At 42.4% G+C, this 16,554-nt stretch overlaps 2 protein-coding genes across 2 annotated transcripts; one reads left to right on the forward strand and one right to left on the reverse strand.

Annotated features, from left to right (window-relative positions):
• The first annotated feature begins 1,343 nt into the window (after nucleotides 1–1,343).
• Nucleotides 1,344–14,173, forward strand: LOC4327034 (glycerophosphodiester phosphodiesterase GDPD6). The gene is made up of 12 exons (XM_066308119.1): nucleotides 1,344–1,545; nucleotides 3,513–3,691; nucleotides 4,243–4,426; nucleotides 5,197–5,271; nucleotides 5,562–5,671; nucleotides 6,230–6,448; nucleotides 6,607–6,762; nucleotides 7,242–7,474; nucleotides 8,124–8,203; nucleotides 9,081–9,211; nucleotides 9,341–11,119; nucleotides 12,186–14,173. Exons 1-11 carry the CDS (start codon nucleotides 1,530–1,532, stop codon nucleotides 9,620–9,622), a joined length of 1,665 nt encoding a protein of 554 aa, XP_066164216.1. The 5' UTR covers nucleotides 1,344–1,529; the 3' UTR covers nucleotides 9,623–11,119; nucleotides 12,186–14,173.
• A 239-nt stretch (nucleotides 14,174–14,412) lies between these two features.
• LOC9269364 (uncharacterized) lies at nucleotides 14,413–16,480 on the reverse strand. The gene is made up of 3 exons (XM_015759145.3): nucleotides 15,730–16,480; nucleotides 15,270–15,611; nucleotides 14,413–15,197 (listed from the first exon to the last, which is right to left on the reverse strand). The coding sequence occupies exons 1-3, from the start codon at nucleotides 16,402–16,404 to the stop codon at nucleotides 14,685–14,687; spliced, it is 1,530 nt and encodes a 509-aa protein (XP_015614631.2). The 5' UTR covers nucleotides 16,405–16,480; the 3' UTR covers nucleotides 14,413–14,684.
• Nucleotides 16,481–16,554: the final 74 nt, after the last annotated feature.

Consider the following 16,554-nt stretch of genomic DNA (forward strand, 5'->3'; position numbering starts at 1 on the left):
CAGGGAATGTCGTTCCCTCCCATGTACTCTGTTTAATATGCAATAAAACTTTATGAGTTAAAAAAAAGAATTTGGAATGCTGCAATCCTTTGTTAAAAAGAACATATATAGCGATAATTCATATGAATTGCTATCATTTGAAATTCCCATGAATTTTCTTCAAATCAAATGAGCCCTCGAATCTGCGTGGGTTCAACAAAAATAGCTATAAGAAATTTTATAAGACCAATAAGCTTTAAATAGAATTTGATTTATATAATAAAACTTATTGTTAATGTTTTCATGAATATAATTATATTTCAAATAAAATACATGGTCGTTCCATAAACTTTAACTGGGATGTAAATCGGAGAGTGGATCTGGAAATGCCATATTGCAGTGGAGAGACCTAAATACAAAATTCTGACCATCATAAAGTGACTATTTATGATGGACCACATGTGACATATTAAATCAAGATTAGGGATTTAGTTGTATATTTTATAAGTCTATGGATGTCTCGGTCTAAGTTTATGGATTATTACCGAAATTTCTTAAAAAGTTTCCTTTTTTACTTTATATTTCTTTTCCATCATCTAGCTTATTATTGTCCATCTCTCCTGTCGAAATGAACACCACCGAGACCGTGTTTGTTCTTTGATCTTAGAAACTAATCCTTTCCAGGAGGAAACGTCCTGAAGGTTACAACCCAAAGCAGCTAATTCATGCGCTACCTTATTACAGTTTCGTGGGCAGTAATTAATAGAGAAAGAATAAAAACAGCTAGCAATCACATGCTTGATCTCAAGGATTACTCCACCCATCACTGATAAGTTGAAAGAGTTACTCTGGAGTGCATTGCACAGCATCAGGGAATCTGTTTCCAGTTCAACTCGCGCCATACCCTTCTCCTTTGCCGTTCTGATAGCCACAGCACTGGGATGGAACGACTGGTGACCAGTGATTTAGCTGGATCAGTTATATAAAGTTTCGGTTTCCCTAAAAAAAAAAAGAAACTAATCCCTTCCGCATGTAAAACGAGCACCGGCAACGGCCATCGCTCTATCCAACATGTCAGCCAGCGTATAGCACGAATATTGTTCGCCCATCCAAAATCCTCGGAAAACCCGCCGTAATCCCACGAATATTCCGTCCACAAGGCTGGAACCAGGTATAACAAGCGGAACGCCTCCAGTGTCGCGGACAGGTGGGTCCATGTCCCAGCATCGCGGAGGTGTGTCCCTACATGTCAGTGACGGGTAGGTGTCGCTACCGTGTCGTGGAAGGTCATTATTGGTTGGGATAGCGTAGCGTGCTTGGTAAGGGTGAGGAAATAATGGCGTGACGAAAAGAAAAAAAAAAGCAGGAGTGGAGAGGAGAATCCGCCGCTGCGCCGTCTTCTTCTCCATTGAAGCCAAGCTCCCCCAGGCCTTCTCGTTCTCCCCCTCCTCCTCGAGCTCTCGCTGGTGCGGGGAGCGAAGTGGAGAGGAGAGGCCGAGAGGGACGAGAGATCGAGAGGGAGAGGGAGCACCGAAGCAGCGGGCGGCAGCATGCGGCCTTCGCTCCGTAAGTGTCCCCTCCTCTCTCTCCTCCCCGATCGATCCGCCGGTTTTCTCCGATTCACCGGAAACAGATCGTCTCTCTCTTTTGGTCATTTTGCCGGCCCCTTGGGTGATTTTGCATTTGCGATTGGTTGTGAAATCTTTCGATCTGTTGCATTCGAAAGGCCTGGCACAAGAATGGCGCTTCTTCAGGTGGGTTGTTTGTCTTCTTGACACGGAGTTAGAGGCAATGGTTGCTGTTTGTTGAGGCAAGAACCGTGAAATTATGCAAAAGTGAGCTGTAGTAACCAACGAACTTGCTTCTGAATTGCTTAGCGGTAGCTCTTACGACTTAAGTTGGTACGGAGTAGTAGACTACTACTACGAACTTACGAGTGATTCTGTATCTCTGTGCCAGTTGATCCGATCAAGTTGGTACGGAGTAGTAGACTACTACTAGTACTTTTCCGGGTGTGAATATTTATTTATTTTTGGTTATGACTAGGTGAAAGGAATATAGTAACATGGAGTTGAGATATCTTCTATATTTAGCGCAGCTGCTCCTACAAGTGGAATTGTGGATTGATCGGTCTAACTAGACCAATATATTAGCAATTGTTTGCCATGGAACTGAGTAAATGATGGCTTGGTTAGGCAAATTTGACCAACATTCTGCTATTTTTATACTGGAGCCCTGGAGGCGGGAAATTCTTATAGAGTTGTTAGTTGTTATCTAATTTTGTCATTTGATATGTGCTCCTACATTATCTAGTACTAGGTTGAGTTTTTGTGGGATAAGGGAGTAGAGAACAACTTAGGTGTGACGTATGTTGTTCCGAATGAGTATTAGAAACTTTCAGATTCAGTCCCATGAATTCTAATCTTGGAACACAGGGGGTGTTTAGATCCATGGGTGTAAAGTTTTGGCGTGTCACATCGGATATACAGACACACATTTGAAGTATTAAACGTAGTCTAATAACAAAACAAATTACAGATTCCGCTTGTAAACTGCGAGACGAATTTATTAAGCTTAAGTAATCCGTCATTAGCAAATGTTTACTGTAGCACCACATTGTCAAATCATGGAGCAATTAGGCTTAAAAGATTCGTCTCGCAATTTACACGCAATCTGTGTAATTAGTTATTTTTTTCGTTTATATTTAATACTCCATGCATGTGTCCAAACATTCAATGTGACAGGGTAAAAAATTTTGCCAGGGGATCTAAACAGGCCCACAATGCAATAGCATGGAAATTGACACAAAATAAAAGGCGATGATTTTTCTTCTTTTGGACAAAAAGGAATCTTTCCTTTTCCTTTGTCCAAAAAAGAAATCTTTCATTGGCCGTATTCATAGCCTGGATGTGCACGTACAATTGTTCTTAGATATATAATGAAGAAACAGAAACCAGTGAGAGCAGCTCAATAATTTTCTAGTTCATCTTATATTCTCCATGTAGCATCCAACCTGAAAACCATACGATTACTGCAGCACTTGTTTCCAGCAATAGACCATATTCGTGAGCAGATGATGACATCTTTGCGCTGTAAGCTATTTTTGTAGGAGTATTTGTCTTAAAAAGTTATATTTGGTAATGTGTCTGAATCTATCCATTTTTAACCTTGAGTTCAGGTTTCTGCAGTACACGATCCCTTAAAACAAAATTAAATGGTTAACAATTTAATTACTGGTATTCAGAGGACTCTGTGACTTTTGTACTTATCACTGATGGTAAATTGAGAACACTTACCTTTTCCTGGATAGAATCTCTGCTTTGACCAGATAACTTTCTTATAACATGTTAAGGCATGGTATCACATATACACATTGAAAAATATTCCTGAGATAACCAAACATGGTTACTAATGAAAAGTTTGGGAATTAGTTGAATTTATAGTCTTATTGTGTTGACCTTTTTAATATGTTTGTATTTGCATTCTGCACATGAGCTTGGTCCTGTATTTATTTGTCTTGTCATCATTGGCAGGTACTATCTATTTTCTTCTTTTGCTACTTCCACATGTGGTTTTTTCTAGACCACTCTTTCCACTACCAAGCAAGAGTAATGGAATAGAGAAGAGACCCTTACAAACTTTTCGACCATATAACATTGCTCACCGTGGCTCAAATGGGGAAATTCCTGAGGAAACAGCTGCTGCTTACCTGGTACAACTCAGAGATATGCTACATGTACTCCTTTTTAAAAGAAGACAATGGTGGCGGTGAATCAGATACCCCACTTCTTCCGCATCCATTTTCTATGAACTTCCTAGTTCTTCAATATTACTTGATAGTCCTTCAAAAATCAACATATTGCTATCTTTTGTTTGGTCTTCACAATATAACACAAGAGGTCTAAGATGACTAAATTTTCACACTATGTATACAAGCTAATTTTACAATTATAATTGTGTGAACAATTTCAATTATTCGTCGTTACAAACATTTGAATGGTGCATATATAAAAAAAAGCATTATTTGTTTTGAACAATATTAGGCCATGTTGCTTCATTTTTATTCATAGCAGAAGTATAGGCATTTAGTAATACAAAACACTTCATGCTATTCTATTTGCATGGAATGCAATAGCCTATGTTTACGATTGCAAATTTATTGGATTTGATTCCAATATGTTTCTATCCTGCAATATTTCACCATTGGAAAAAGAATAGGACCATATAAATAATAGAGCACTAAATAATATTTATCTTTCGCAGAGGGCTATTGAAGAAGGTGCGGATTTTATAGAAACGGACATCCTTGCTAGCAAAGATGGGGCCTTGATCTGCTTTCATGATGTAACACTGGATGCTACAACTGACGTTGCCAGCCGCAAGGAGTTTTCCAATAGAAGAAGAACCTACGAGGTGGAATGGTTCAACGCTACTGGCTGGTTTGTAGGTTTGCACATTACAACCAAACCTAATTCCATCCCTCGTTCTTGTAAATGTTTGCAGCATCAAAAGTCAGAAATAGGAACTAATTGTGCATGCCATTTGATTATTTCTTGAGACCTTAGCTTGAACTTATTACAGTTGAAAGTAGTGCATGCAAGATTTTCTTAAAATCATTACCTGTAGTGTTATGCCTGCATTAGCAACTGGTATTGTGCCATTTTCAGATAATGCCATAAACTATCTGGTGTTTGCTACTCCCTCCATTTTAAAATTACTTGTCGTTTTAGGCTTTTAGCTTTGTCCTAAGTCAAACATTTGTATCTTTGATCATCAATTTCTAAAAATTTGTAAGTTTAACATCGTAAGATTTGTGTTTTTAGATCCACCATGAGAAATATTTTCATATATAATTTATTTGTTGTTAAACTAGTTGAATTTCTAAAATTTGATGGTCAAAGATAGAAGTGTTTGACTTAGGACAAAGTTAGAATGACAACTAGGGAGTAGCATGATTGGCATAGGAAACATGTATATCATCTTATCTTTGTGATTCACAAGGGAGAATATATCCATATTTATTTCTTCCACTTACTTTTTCTCCCTTTATTTTATGTTTGTCATATCCTTTCCTTTTTCTAAATTAGTTAAAGGTTATACTGGTTGATATATGTTTTTAAACTGCATATTGCTAGGGTGGGACTGATGAGGATGATAAACCTGTGAAGCTATATCTTTTTGATTATTCATCCTAAATATACATGTGTTGATATGCAGTGGACTTCACACTTGAGGAACTTAAAACACTGAAAGTCAATCAGCGATACCCATTCAGAGACCAACAATACAATGGTATGCGGTCATATACCCTTTGAGTATCTTTTTTCTTTTGTATCTCTTTGTATTATCATGATTGTCAGACACAATATCATTACTCTCTTCTATAGGTCATGTTGTTATAATTTTAAAGATCATTCACGTGCATTCTTTTTATTGATAATGCGATACTGCTGGGCTTCATCTTTACCAGTCTTTCTACAGATGTGGAAGTTAACTGCCAATGTTTGTAAGAGTGCACATTCTGGTGGCATATAATTGTGAATAAAGGATTAACACTATTTTTTTTCTATCTGATGGTGCAGGCAAGTTTTCAATTATCACATTTGAAGAATTCATTTCTATTGCCTTGGATGCAAGCAGAACTGTCGGAATATACCCAGAGATGAAAGATCCAGTTTTTATCAACAAGCATGTAAGGTCCCCCATCCTCAAGAAGCAACATTTAAAATTCACATCATTGTCAAGTGTTTTCCAGCACAAATTTGTGCTTACATGTTATGCAGAAATTTTCTGTGAAATGATTTTAATATGTCTAGCTGCATACCTTTGCAGGTTAATCAAATAATTATAATATGAATCATGTGGACTTTAATGTATTGCTTTGAATTTCATGTTTTAGTTCTGTTATTTTTAAGAGAATAGGTAATTGCATTACCCGGCTTTGCAAGAAAACCAAAGGAACAAACATAGTGTTTTACACATGAACAGCAAAAGAAAACATGTTTTAGTTCTGTCAAGAATTTCTTTTTGTCATAAATCTTGAGTTAATATTTAATGCTATTTTTCTGTCTGCAAGAATATATATTGCATGTGAATAATGACGCAGCAGCAGCTGATATGCCTTTTACCTCAAAATACTTTAATTTGGTTTAGATAAGGTTTACAATTCACAAAAAAAAACTTTATTCATAACAAATTTCCAGTTTCGGATGTGCCATAAGTGAGGAATTTTGTATTCTACTCTTGATAGGTCAAGTGGGATGGTGGGAAGAAGTTTGAGGACAAATTTGTGGATACCTTACTGAAGTATGGATATAAAGGCCAATATATGTCAGAAAATTGGCTGAAGCAGCCGTTGTTTATACAATCTTTTGCTCCTACTTCCCTTGTACATGCATCAAAGTTGACAGACTCTCCCAAGATATTCCTGATTGACGATTTCTCAGTGAGAACACAAGATACAAACCAGGTACTAATCTTGTTAATAAAATGTTTCATATCCATTGACTTCTTTCTTTATTCTGGAAAAGGTTGATATCCATTGGTTTCAATGTTACAAAAATATAATGAATCTGGCTGGATAATCTACATCTGAATGCATATAACATATGTTTTTTTCTGATGCAGTCATACTGGGACATCACTTCTGATGACTACCTAGCATATATTAGTAACTATGTTGTTGGCCTTGGTCCATGGAAAGATACGGTTGTTCCAGCAGCCAAAAACTATACGATGGCACCGACTGATCTTGTTGCAAGAGCACATGCTCATAATCTTCAGGTATGGTATTTGTTTATATTCTTTACAGTTACCTGGAATAGCATGTTTCCATGAGCTATTGCCTACTTGTGATATAATCCGTACAAGATGCGATAAGTTTTATGCATTAATTTCCATACTTCAGGGTTCATAACACCTTCAGCATATTTTATGTTTAAATCTATTACGGTTGATTTGAATAACGAGAAGAATGGAAACATTATCGTCATTGTCCACTTTTTGGTCTCATGTGTCATGCAATGAGTATTGCACATTGAGTAACTGAATGATTTGAACAAAATGCATAGCATGTCTTTAAATTTCACATGACTCTTTGTACATCATTAAGGTGCATTAACTTTCTGCTGTACATAGTTCAGATAGATCGATTTGTTGCCCTACTTTATGTTGCCTTTTGTTGGCCCATAACATGCATACTTCATGACAAAATTGGCAGGTAATTTTGTATCTAGATAATTAAACTCTTGCTGTCATTGCAGGTACACCCGTACACATACAGGAACGAGAACCAATTCCTGCACCTCAACTTCCATCAGGACCCTTATGCTGAGTATGATTTCTGGATAAACAGCATGGGGGTCGATGGATTGTTCACTGATTTCACTGGATCCCTGCACCGTTACCAGGAACTGGTAGCTCCACATGCGAAGGATGAAACTGCAAACAGCCTCCTAGTAAAAATTGCTCAAATGATCTCCCAATATGAAGGTTTCTGATCATGTTTTCCATTTTTCCGTTAATCGACATGCTTATATACACGCATTAGTGATCAAGGGTGACCTTGAATGTTACAGAACAAAAAAAAAAAGAAAAAAATACTTGTTTTCTGGTGGCTAGCAGTTAGAACGGATTGTAGACACCTCTATAACTATAAATCCCTGAATTGCGGGGAGAAATTTCTACAGTTGTAATAATTGTCTTTAAAACAGTTGTATCTGATTAGTTCCTTGAAACAAAGTTCATTGATGGGTACATTGAGATGGAGCTGTTTGGACAAGTTGTCAGGAACTCAGGATGTGTGCATACCTACCAGTGCAGATGTGAAAAGCAACAACAGGAAGTTGGAATTGGTATTGAGAGTTGAAATGCAAACTGGAAATCAGTAATGACAGTGAACACAGCTGACCTCTGCTATAATAAATAGTCGTCTCCGGTCTGCCACTTGTGCAGTGGCGGAGACCGGAGTGATCAGGCAGCCGATGTGTGGTCGGTAGTCGCATTTCAAGTCCCTTTCTGTTCTCACTGGAAGGGAACCAAGTCTTCTCCTTTTGATAACTGGTACAACTCACCAATCTCAATGCAGATGGTAGTGAGTAAAGAAGAGCCATGAAGGATAAGGCATTCAGCTAAAGCTTTTGAAGGGAAGATTTCAGGCCACACAACTTGAGCAGAGGAAGGATGGAAGCGGCGGCGGCTGCCTCCACCGGCGAACTTTTGACAGGTAACCGCAGCTCTACCCACTCCTGTCCTCTGTCAAAAGCTACGAGAATGCCATGATGCAACACTTTGATCTTCTTCGTTGTGACCCGGGTCAGTTTGATAGTACTAGATTAGTAGATTGTGCTGTGAGCTCCAGTGTTAGGTGATAAGATTTCTGAGAATTTTTTTTATTAGTATCTTGAATTGGTCATCTAATCAACTTCTAGAGAAGGAATATGTTCATGGCAATAGAATATTGAGTTCTAGGGACGACGACTTTGAAGGATAACGTGCCAAGTGCAGCCAATATTTCTTTTCTTTCTCACACCCCCTTTGACCAGGACAATCTAGCTAAACAAAACCAATATGCTCCAGTCCTGCAGTTCAAGTAGAACATGACTGCATAAACTACATGTCTTGGAATTTGGAACAGCAACCACTAACTAAAGTTCAGTCCTAGAGTCTTTACCAAACTACTACTACTACTACTACTACTAAAAACTCTTACTGAAAAATATCATGGGTACACACCTCACGGTATAATAGTAAATACTGAAATATCTTGGAAAAAGCTTGCTCTTTTCTCCCCAACTTTAGCACCGGCGCCCCATGCATCAGTCTATCTTTGAATCGAACAACCTTTTGAAAAGAAAAAAAAAATCAACTCCCATGTCTTCTTTTATTATTTTTGATAACGACTTCCATATCAAATGCTCCCGAGCTTTTCCACCAACAGTCAAAAGCGTCTTGCTGTTACAGTTGCTGCTACTACTCCTTCAGTTCAGTCGCCTGCACTGCCTACCACTACCGAAATCTTGCAATTTTCAGTGTCAAAAGCTTGTTCCCTCCAATACAGGCAAAATAATTTCAGTGTCAAAAGCTTGTTCCTTCCAATACAGGCAAAAGTTCAGCGCCTCTACCCCACAAGAGGCGATCGCGAGACACTACGCTCTGCTGCTGCGCGCATCGCCAGCAGAAAATCGCAGCATTTGCAGGCTCTCGCATCATTTTCAGTCGCCACGTGATCCAGGTAAAGTCGTCAGTCTCACTGCGGCTACCGGCCGCCGGCCGGTGAACCACCGTAGCGGTCAGCGTGGGGGCTCATCGATCTCACCGGCGAACTGCTTGGTTTTTGTGTGTGTGTGCGTGTGTGTTTCAGGTGGTGGTCGTCTGCGCGGCTCGGCGGAGGAGGGCGGACATCCAGTCGGAGACGTACGTGCTGATGGAGCCAGGGGAGGAGGAGGAGTTCGTGAGCAAGGAGGAGCTGGAGGGCAGGCTGAGGGGGTGGCTGGAGCGGTGGCCCGGCGGCGAGCTGCCGCCGGACCTCGCGAGGTTCGACACCGTCGACGACGCCGTGTCGTACCTCGTCCGGTCCGTCTGCGAGCTGGAGATCGACGGCGAGGTCGGCTCCGTGCAGTGGTACCAGGTTCAGCTGGAGTAGAGTGGTTCTTGTGTGGAATGGAATGAACGCGCGATCGACGTGGAGTGATAGTTTATACACGTACGTAGTAATCTTCAACGCGACACCATTTATCTTTTTCAGATTTAGAATTCTACGGAACCGATACTCTACTCTGAAAAGTAAGAATTTTACAGAGACTAAAATTCAACCCGTGCGAAATTCCTGTAGAATTCATTCGTCCAGAAAAAAAAAGGGGCACATTGTGTCATTGTCCCTCGTAGCGTAAATGATGTCCCTCGTCGTTCTCTCGTGTCACAATTCTTTTCTGTTTACTTCATATAATCTGCTCTACGTTTCTAGAAATATGTTTTCTTATACTCCCTCTATTACTATATAATTATCACCATCGATTAAAAATTGTTGTAATTTTGACCTTTAGTAATTTTTAAATGTTTAGATTATAACGAACGAAACTTAAATACTTATGTTTAATATGTACCCGATACACTTCAATAAGGGAGCATCTATTTATCAGTTTAGAAAGTATTTTAAAAAGATAAATAGTCAAAATTTCAATATAATACTTCGATAAGTTTCTTGGAGCACTTTCAACTTGCTCTGAGTTAGGGTGTGTTTAGTTCATATTAAAATTAGAAGTTTGATTGAAAATGGAATGATGTGACGGAAAAACTGAAAGTTTATGTGTATGAAAGTTTCGATGTGATGAAAAATTTGAAAGTTTGAAGAAAAAGTTGGGAACTAAACCAGGTCTTAGTACTAATTTGCTAAATTTATTTTTTATATTTAATTTATTTTATAAACGATAAATAATCTAGGATAATCATCCGTTTGAAAAGCTAGTTTGGTTTATACACCTGCAGTCTACAGAAAGTCTAGCCATGCTAAAAGCAGTCACGGTCAGCCGTCAGCGCAAGCCAAGTGCTGTACCCTGTACGAAAGCACGCTCTCCTCTCTCCCGTCTCACCATTCCACAGGTCGCCGCAACCCGCAACAAACGAGCTGCAGTGCAGTGCAACTGTGGAAGGCTGCAACTGCAAGAAAAAAGGGGAAAAAAAAAAGAAAGAAAGAACGGAAGAGAAGGCCGCCGGCCGTCAGAACAGGAACGGGAACGGAACGGTCAGCGGCCCTTTCAACGGGAGACCCCGGCAGCACGGCATCCGTTCCCGTTCCCTTTTATTCAGTCCCGTCCTTTCCATTGACCGTCCACATCCTCCCCCCTCCTCCACCCGCTGCCACACCATCCGTCGCCGTCGCCGTCGCCCCGCTCGCCCTCGGGTTGACTTGACTCCTCCTCCTCCTCGTCCTCTCTCTGTAGTTGTACATACACCTCCCCGCCCTCCGCCTCACCACTCCATTTCCGTCTTCTTCCTCCTCTCTATCTCTCTCCTCTTGGATTTGTCAGGTTCTTTACCACGGCGGTTTGATCGGATCCCCAATCCTGGGTTCCGGTGGCTCTCGAGCACAGCGGCGGTCGGGACCGGCGAAGAAGCGGCTTTTCGCTGCGGAGGGAGTGCGGTGAGTCGTCTTCTCCTCCCTTTACTGCTCTTGCTTAGTAGTATAGGGGGGCTTCAGGGCTTAACACCTTTTTTGGTATGTGTATTTCTGTGTTTGTTAATTTCTGGCCCGGTTAGAACTGGAGCTCTGATGATGGAGGTGGGCTGTTTCTGGCATGAGTTTTTTTTTTCGTTCTGAGAGCTTGATGTGTTAGATGATGAGCTGGGTTTAAAAATTTCTTGGGAGTATGAGATTTCTTGATTGGAGATAGGCAAAAACGTGCAAAGAATGGTGGAGGTGTTTCTTTTTGTTATTGTTTTTGGGCCTAATCGAGTAATTACTGAACTATGGAAGAACTAAGTCTGTGTAATAGCCATCGAGTAAAAAAAATACTGTAATATATATAAAAAGTAATCTTTTGTGGACAAAAATTGAAAAAAAGGCGATTGCGACTTGATTTTATGGTAACCTCAACTCTTATGGAGATTTAAGAAGTTGTTTTGTAATAAATATAGTACTAATTGCATCTGTATTTGTTGTTCAATTGGAACAGCTGAACAAGTTCTATCAAATAAGTTTTTACTCTTTGAAGTTGTTTGGTTTTGGTGTAAGAAGTGGCAAGATGTGCTCTTACTATGAGCCTTCGTGGTATCTTATCTAATCAAATCCAGCTAGATAATACATGTTCAGACATTCAACATATGTACTGGAGCTTATTTATTCCACAATCCAAGATATATATACCGGAACTTTTCTATTGTCTTTTTTTCTACAAAATCAAAGAAAAAGGAGAATTGGCTGGGTAATGAAAAGCTTTGGGAAAAGGAGAATCGATCTTCAACCATGATGTGACTTCCACAGTGTAATTCTTTCTGTTTCCACGTTTGCTTGCATATTGTTATGCTTAATTTTTTGAAACTCATGTTTCATTTTCATGACTTTATTTTATACTTGCATCTCAAATTCTCAAGATATTCTTGTGAGTCGTGAATCATTGCTGTATTCATCTTTGAACGTTAGCTTTTCTGTATTTCCAAACTCCAAAGTGGAATGATGTTGACTTGCTCTTTTGTTTGAACATGTGAAGCAGGGAAGAAAATCACCTCCACTGATTTTATAGAAGACGTTGAATATATAGTCTACAAAATGATGGCTGCTGAGTTAATTAAGCAGTTTTCAAACATCACCCTGGGAGAAGAACAGGAGTTATGTGATATTGAGCATGCACTCAAGGCACTGCGGAAGAAGATTCTTACTTTGGATTTTGAAAATTCCATGCGTGTTCATGATCCGCAAAACTCATTTCAGTACTTGGAAGTGCTGTACAAAATTCGGCAGCTGACTGAAAGGTTAGGGAGCTTACACCCTGGTGGGGAAGCCAAAGAGCATAATGAGCTCATAGTATATGCTGGCGACCTTTTTGATATGGCAATGGCAAGGCTTGAAGAGGAATTTGTTTATCTTCTTACGCATTACAAACAACCAATAGAACAAGGACTTGTTTCTTTCCGGTCTACAGAGGATGGCAGTGTGGATGATTTTTCAAGCAGCTCATTCAATGAGGAACAATGTGACGGTAAGACAACACAGACTGAAACTACTGGAGGATCAGAATATTTTGCGACTGATTTGATTCAACATGGTGCACTCTCTGCTGTCAAGTCCATTGCCAACTTCATGTTTCTGAGTGAATATGATAAGGAGTGTTCCCAGGCTTACATAAGCACACGACAGAGTGCAGTAGATGAGAACCTTGGGTCTCTTCGTATTGACAAGCTCAGCATGGAAGAACTTTTGAGCACCAACTGGACCAAGTTAAGTTCATTGATAAAGAGGTGGAATCGTGCAATGAAGGTCTTTGTCCAAGTCTACCTTACAAGTGAGAAGCGCCTTAGCAATCATGTCTTTGGTGAACTTTCAGAATCAACCGCAGACTTGTGTTTTTATGAGATTTCATTGAGCTCAGTCATGCAACTTCTGACCTTTTATGAATCTGTAGCAATTGGACCTCCTAAACCAGAAAAGCTTTTCCGTCTGCTTGATATGTATGAGGTCTTAAATGATTTACTCCCTGAAGTAGAATTCTTGTTTCAAGAAGGATGTGATGATATAGTTTTGACTGAATATAATGAAGTCCTGCTACAGCTGGGAGAATCAGTAAGAAAAACAATTACAGAATTCAAGTATGCTGTCCAGTCCTACACTTCATCCAATGCAATGGCCCGTGGTGAAGTGCATCCCCTTACAAAGTATGTTATGAACTATATAAAAGCTCTCACAGCTTATAGCAAAACTCTTGATTCGCTTCTAAAGGACACAGATCGAAGATGCCAGCATTTCTCCACTGACATTCAGTCTATGGCAAACCAATGTCCTCATTTTACTGTCAGTGCATTGCATTTGCAGTCAGTTACTGCAATTCTAGAAGAAAATCTTGAAGCTGGGTCCAGATTATATAGAGATGATCGATTACGAAACATCTTTATGATGAACAACATCTACTACATGGTCCAGAAAGTGAAAAACTCAGAGCTTAAAATCTTTCTTGGTGATGACTGGATCCGGGTGCACAATCGGAAGTTTCAGCAGCAAGCGATGAGCTACGAGAGGGCATCGTGGAGTCATGTTCTCTCTTTTCTGAGTGATGATGGCTTGTGTGCTGCTGGGGATGGTGCTTCTCGTAAAATCATTAAAGAGAAATTCAAAAATTTCAATCTGTCATTTGAAGATGCTTATCGAACTCAAACAGGATGGTCTATCCCAGATGACCAACTCCGTGAAGATGTCAGGATTTCGATATCCCTGAAAATTATACAGGCCTATCGTACTTTCACGGGACGATACTATAGCCGCCTTGATGGCACTAGGCACCTAGAGCGATACATAAAGTATAAGCCTGAGGATTTGGAGAAACTTTTGCTCGATCTTTTTGAAGGAGCTCAAAAAACATTGTAGCTTGCAGAGTGTAGAACTTAAAACACAGTTATTCTTGATGAAATGTGCAGTTGTAATATTTGGTTTGTATTAAGTAAAATGGTATAGTTGGTGATTATTTTTATATGCTGTTTTCCTGAAGTTAACCAGTTCAATTTTCCCTGCTGCTTGAAGTATTTCATAACTATCTGAATTACAGAGGATGATTATGCCTTAGTAATCTAATATGGAGTTTTTTTTTTGCTACAACTGTTCTTTTAACAATCTTATAAGCAAATGTGTAATTTTCTGAACATTAGTGTGCTGCTGCTGACCCGGTGATCAGATTGTATGCACTCTTCACTGTACCTGTCCAGAATTAAACGTTTGAATCATTCAAATGATAAATGGCATCACAGTTCTTACAATAGCTTTTAAAAACAGAAACAGTCAAGCTCCTATCCACCTATATTTTTGCAGCAGCCATGCTTTGTCCTAAAAAAATGAACCCTTTTAAGTAATTTTATTCCTGGATCATGGTTGAATTACTTTGCAATTAGACAAGAAAAGAAGAAGAAAAAAAATGTTAAGGAATCAAGAACAAACCCCATACACCTATGGCCACCTCTACCAAAATTCAGGCCTGCATGGGATCTTATTCTAGCCGGGCGGGTCAGCCGGCGCGCTTCTCGTCGATGTCCTTCTTGAGGTCGGAGGGCGGCAGGAAGTAGTCGGTGGTGAGACCGTACAGGTTGAAGTCGGCCTCCTCCACCGTCCACGTCTCCTCCAGCTTCCGCTTGTGGTTGACGGAGCCCTCGCCGTAGCGGAAGAGCGTGACGGCGGTGTGGCCGCCGTGGGCGATGTTGATGCCATCGATGTGGCGGTAGTCGGAGATGGTGGACTCCATGGTGGTCTCCCAGAAGATGTTCTCGCTGCGGCGGGCGCCCTTGCCGGACTTCATGCGGAGGAGGTGCGAGTCCTCCAACTGGATGAGCAGGCCCGTGCGCTGGCTGAAGTAGCCCCACACCGTGTGGTGGATGATGTCGAACGCCGCCGCGCTCCGGGCGCGCAGCGTCGCCGCGCTCGCCTCCAGCTTCAGGATGAAGCACTCCTCCCCGGTGATGATCTTCTCGCCGATGCACACCGCGTCGGAGAACAGGTTCGCGATCGACCTCGGGTCCAGCCCCTGCATCGTGATATCGAAGCTCGTTGAGAGGGAGGGAAGCGGCGGCGCGGCGGCGAGCAAAGTGCGATCGACCTGGAGGGAGCGGCGGAGGGGGCGGGGAGGGCCGCGGGAGGCGTGGGAGTTCTCGGCGGCGGACTGGCGCCAGGCGACCTTGCCGTCGCTGCCGGCGCTCATCTTGTGGCCGGCCATGATGAGCTCGAAGTACCAGACCTCGGGGCACTTCTGCCAGAGCACGAACCCGCCGACCTCGGCGCGGCCCTGCGCGGCGGTCACGTTCTGGTCGCCGAGGTGGAACTCCGACGCGCACATCCGCACCTTTCCCACGGCGTACATGCTCTGCAGCCCCTGCAACGCCGCCTGCCCGCCCGTCGCCGCGATGTACTGCTGCATGATGTACTTGGCCGTCGACGCTTGCTGACCACACACGCGCGCACACACACGAGGAGGGGGATGAACGCGTCAAGAACCAACCGGCAGCGGAGCATGCATGGACGCGCGCGCGCGCGACGCGGGCAGGGGAGCGGTGGCTTACGATGGAGGAGTCGCGGATGGAGCGGCTGAAGGCGCGGTCGTGGGGGACGGGGCAGGGGATGAGCGGCGAGCCGACGACGTTGAGGAAGAGCTGGAGCTCGGCGGTTGCGTTGGCGGGGCCGCCGACGGTGGCGCGGTCGAACGCCTGGTTCTTGAGCCACGCGCGCATGTTGGCGCCGCCGGCGCCGCGGCGCTTGTCGGTGCCTGGCGCGTTGATGAGCATCTCATCGGGGATGGGCACCTCCAGCACGGTGTCCAGCGAGTCGTCGCGGTCCAGGTTCGGGCACAGCTTCCTCATCGCACGCACGCCCACCACCGCCACGCCGCGCCGCGCATCAACGCCGATCTCGCCACGAAGAGAACACCCGCGCGCGCAGCCGCCAGAGCTCTCGCCCAAACAACGCGCGCAAGACGCACACAGATCAAGAGAGGGAGAGAGAAACGAGGGGAGAGAAAGAGCGAGAAGAGAGGCCGGGGACGTGGAGAAGAAGAAGAAGCATGCGGCCATGCATAGCATTGGGAGCGAGGAATAAGTGGATCGCGGCGAGTCCGGAGGTGGCTCGTGCTCTCGACACGCGGAGCTCGGACATGGCGACCCGGCAGCGACGACGCGGGGTTTCCCCACGCTTTCATCGCGCGAAAAACACCAGCAGACGAGTACACGACTTGGGTTCATGGGCCGGTCCAGCAAAAAAAAGCCCACTAACTTTCTGCTCGGGAGTGGTTCGGCCCAACTTGTGCCCTGAAATTGGGCTGGACCAAATCTGCTCGAACCTAGTTAGTATGATCTCTCCTTTTGAAATGATTTCACTGTAATTTCAAGGCA

Source organism: Oryza sativa, chromosome 1 (genome assembly GCF_034140825.1).
Source record: "Oryza sativa Japonica Group chromosome 1, ASM3414082v1".
Lineage (NCBI taxonomy): Eukaryota > Viridiplantae > Streptophyta > Magnoliopsida > Poales > Poaceae > Oryza > Oryza sativa.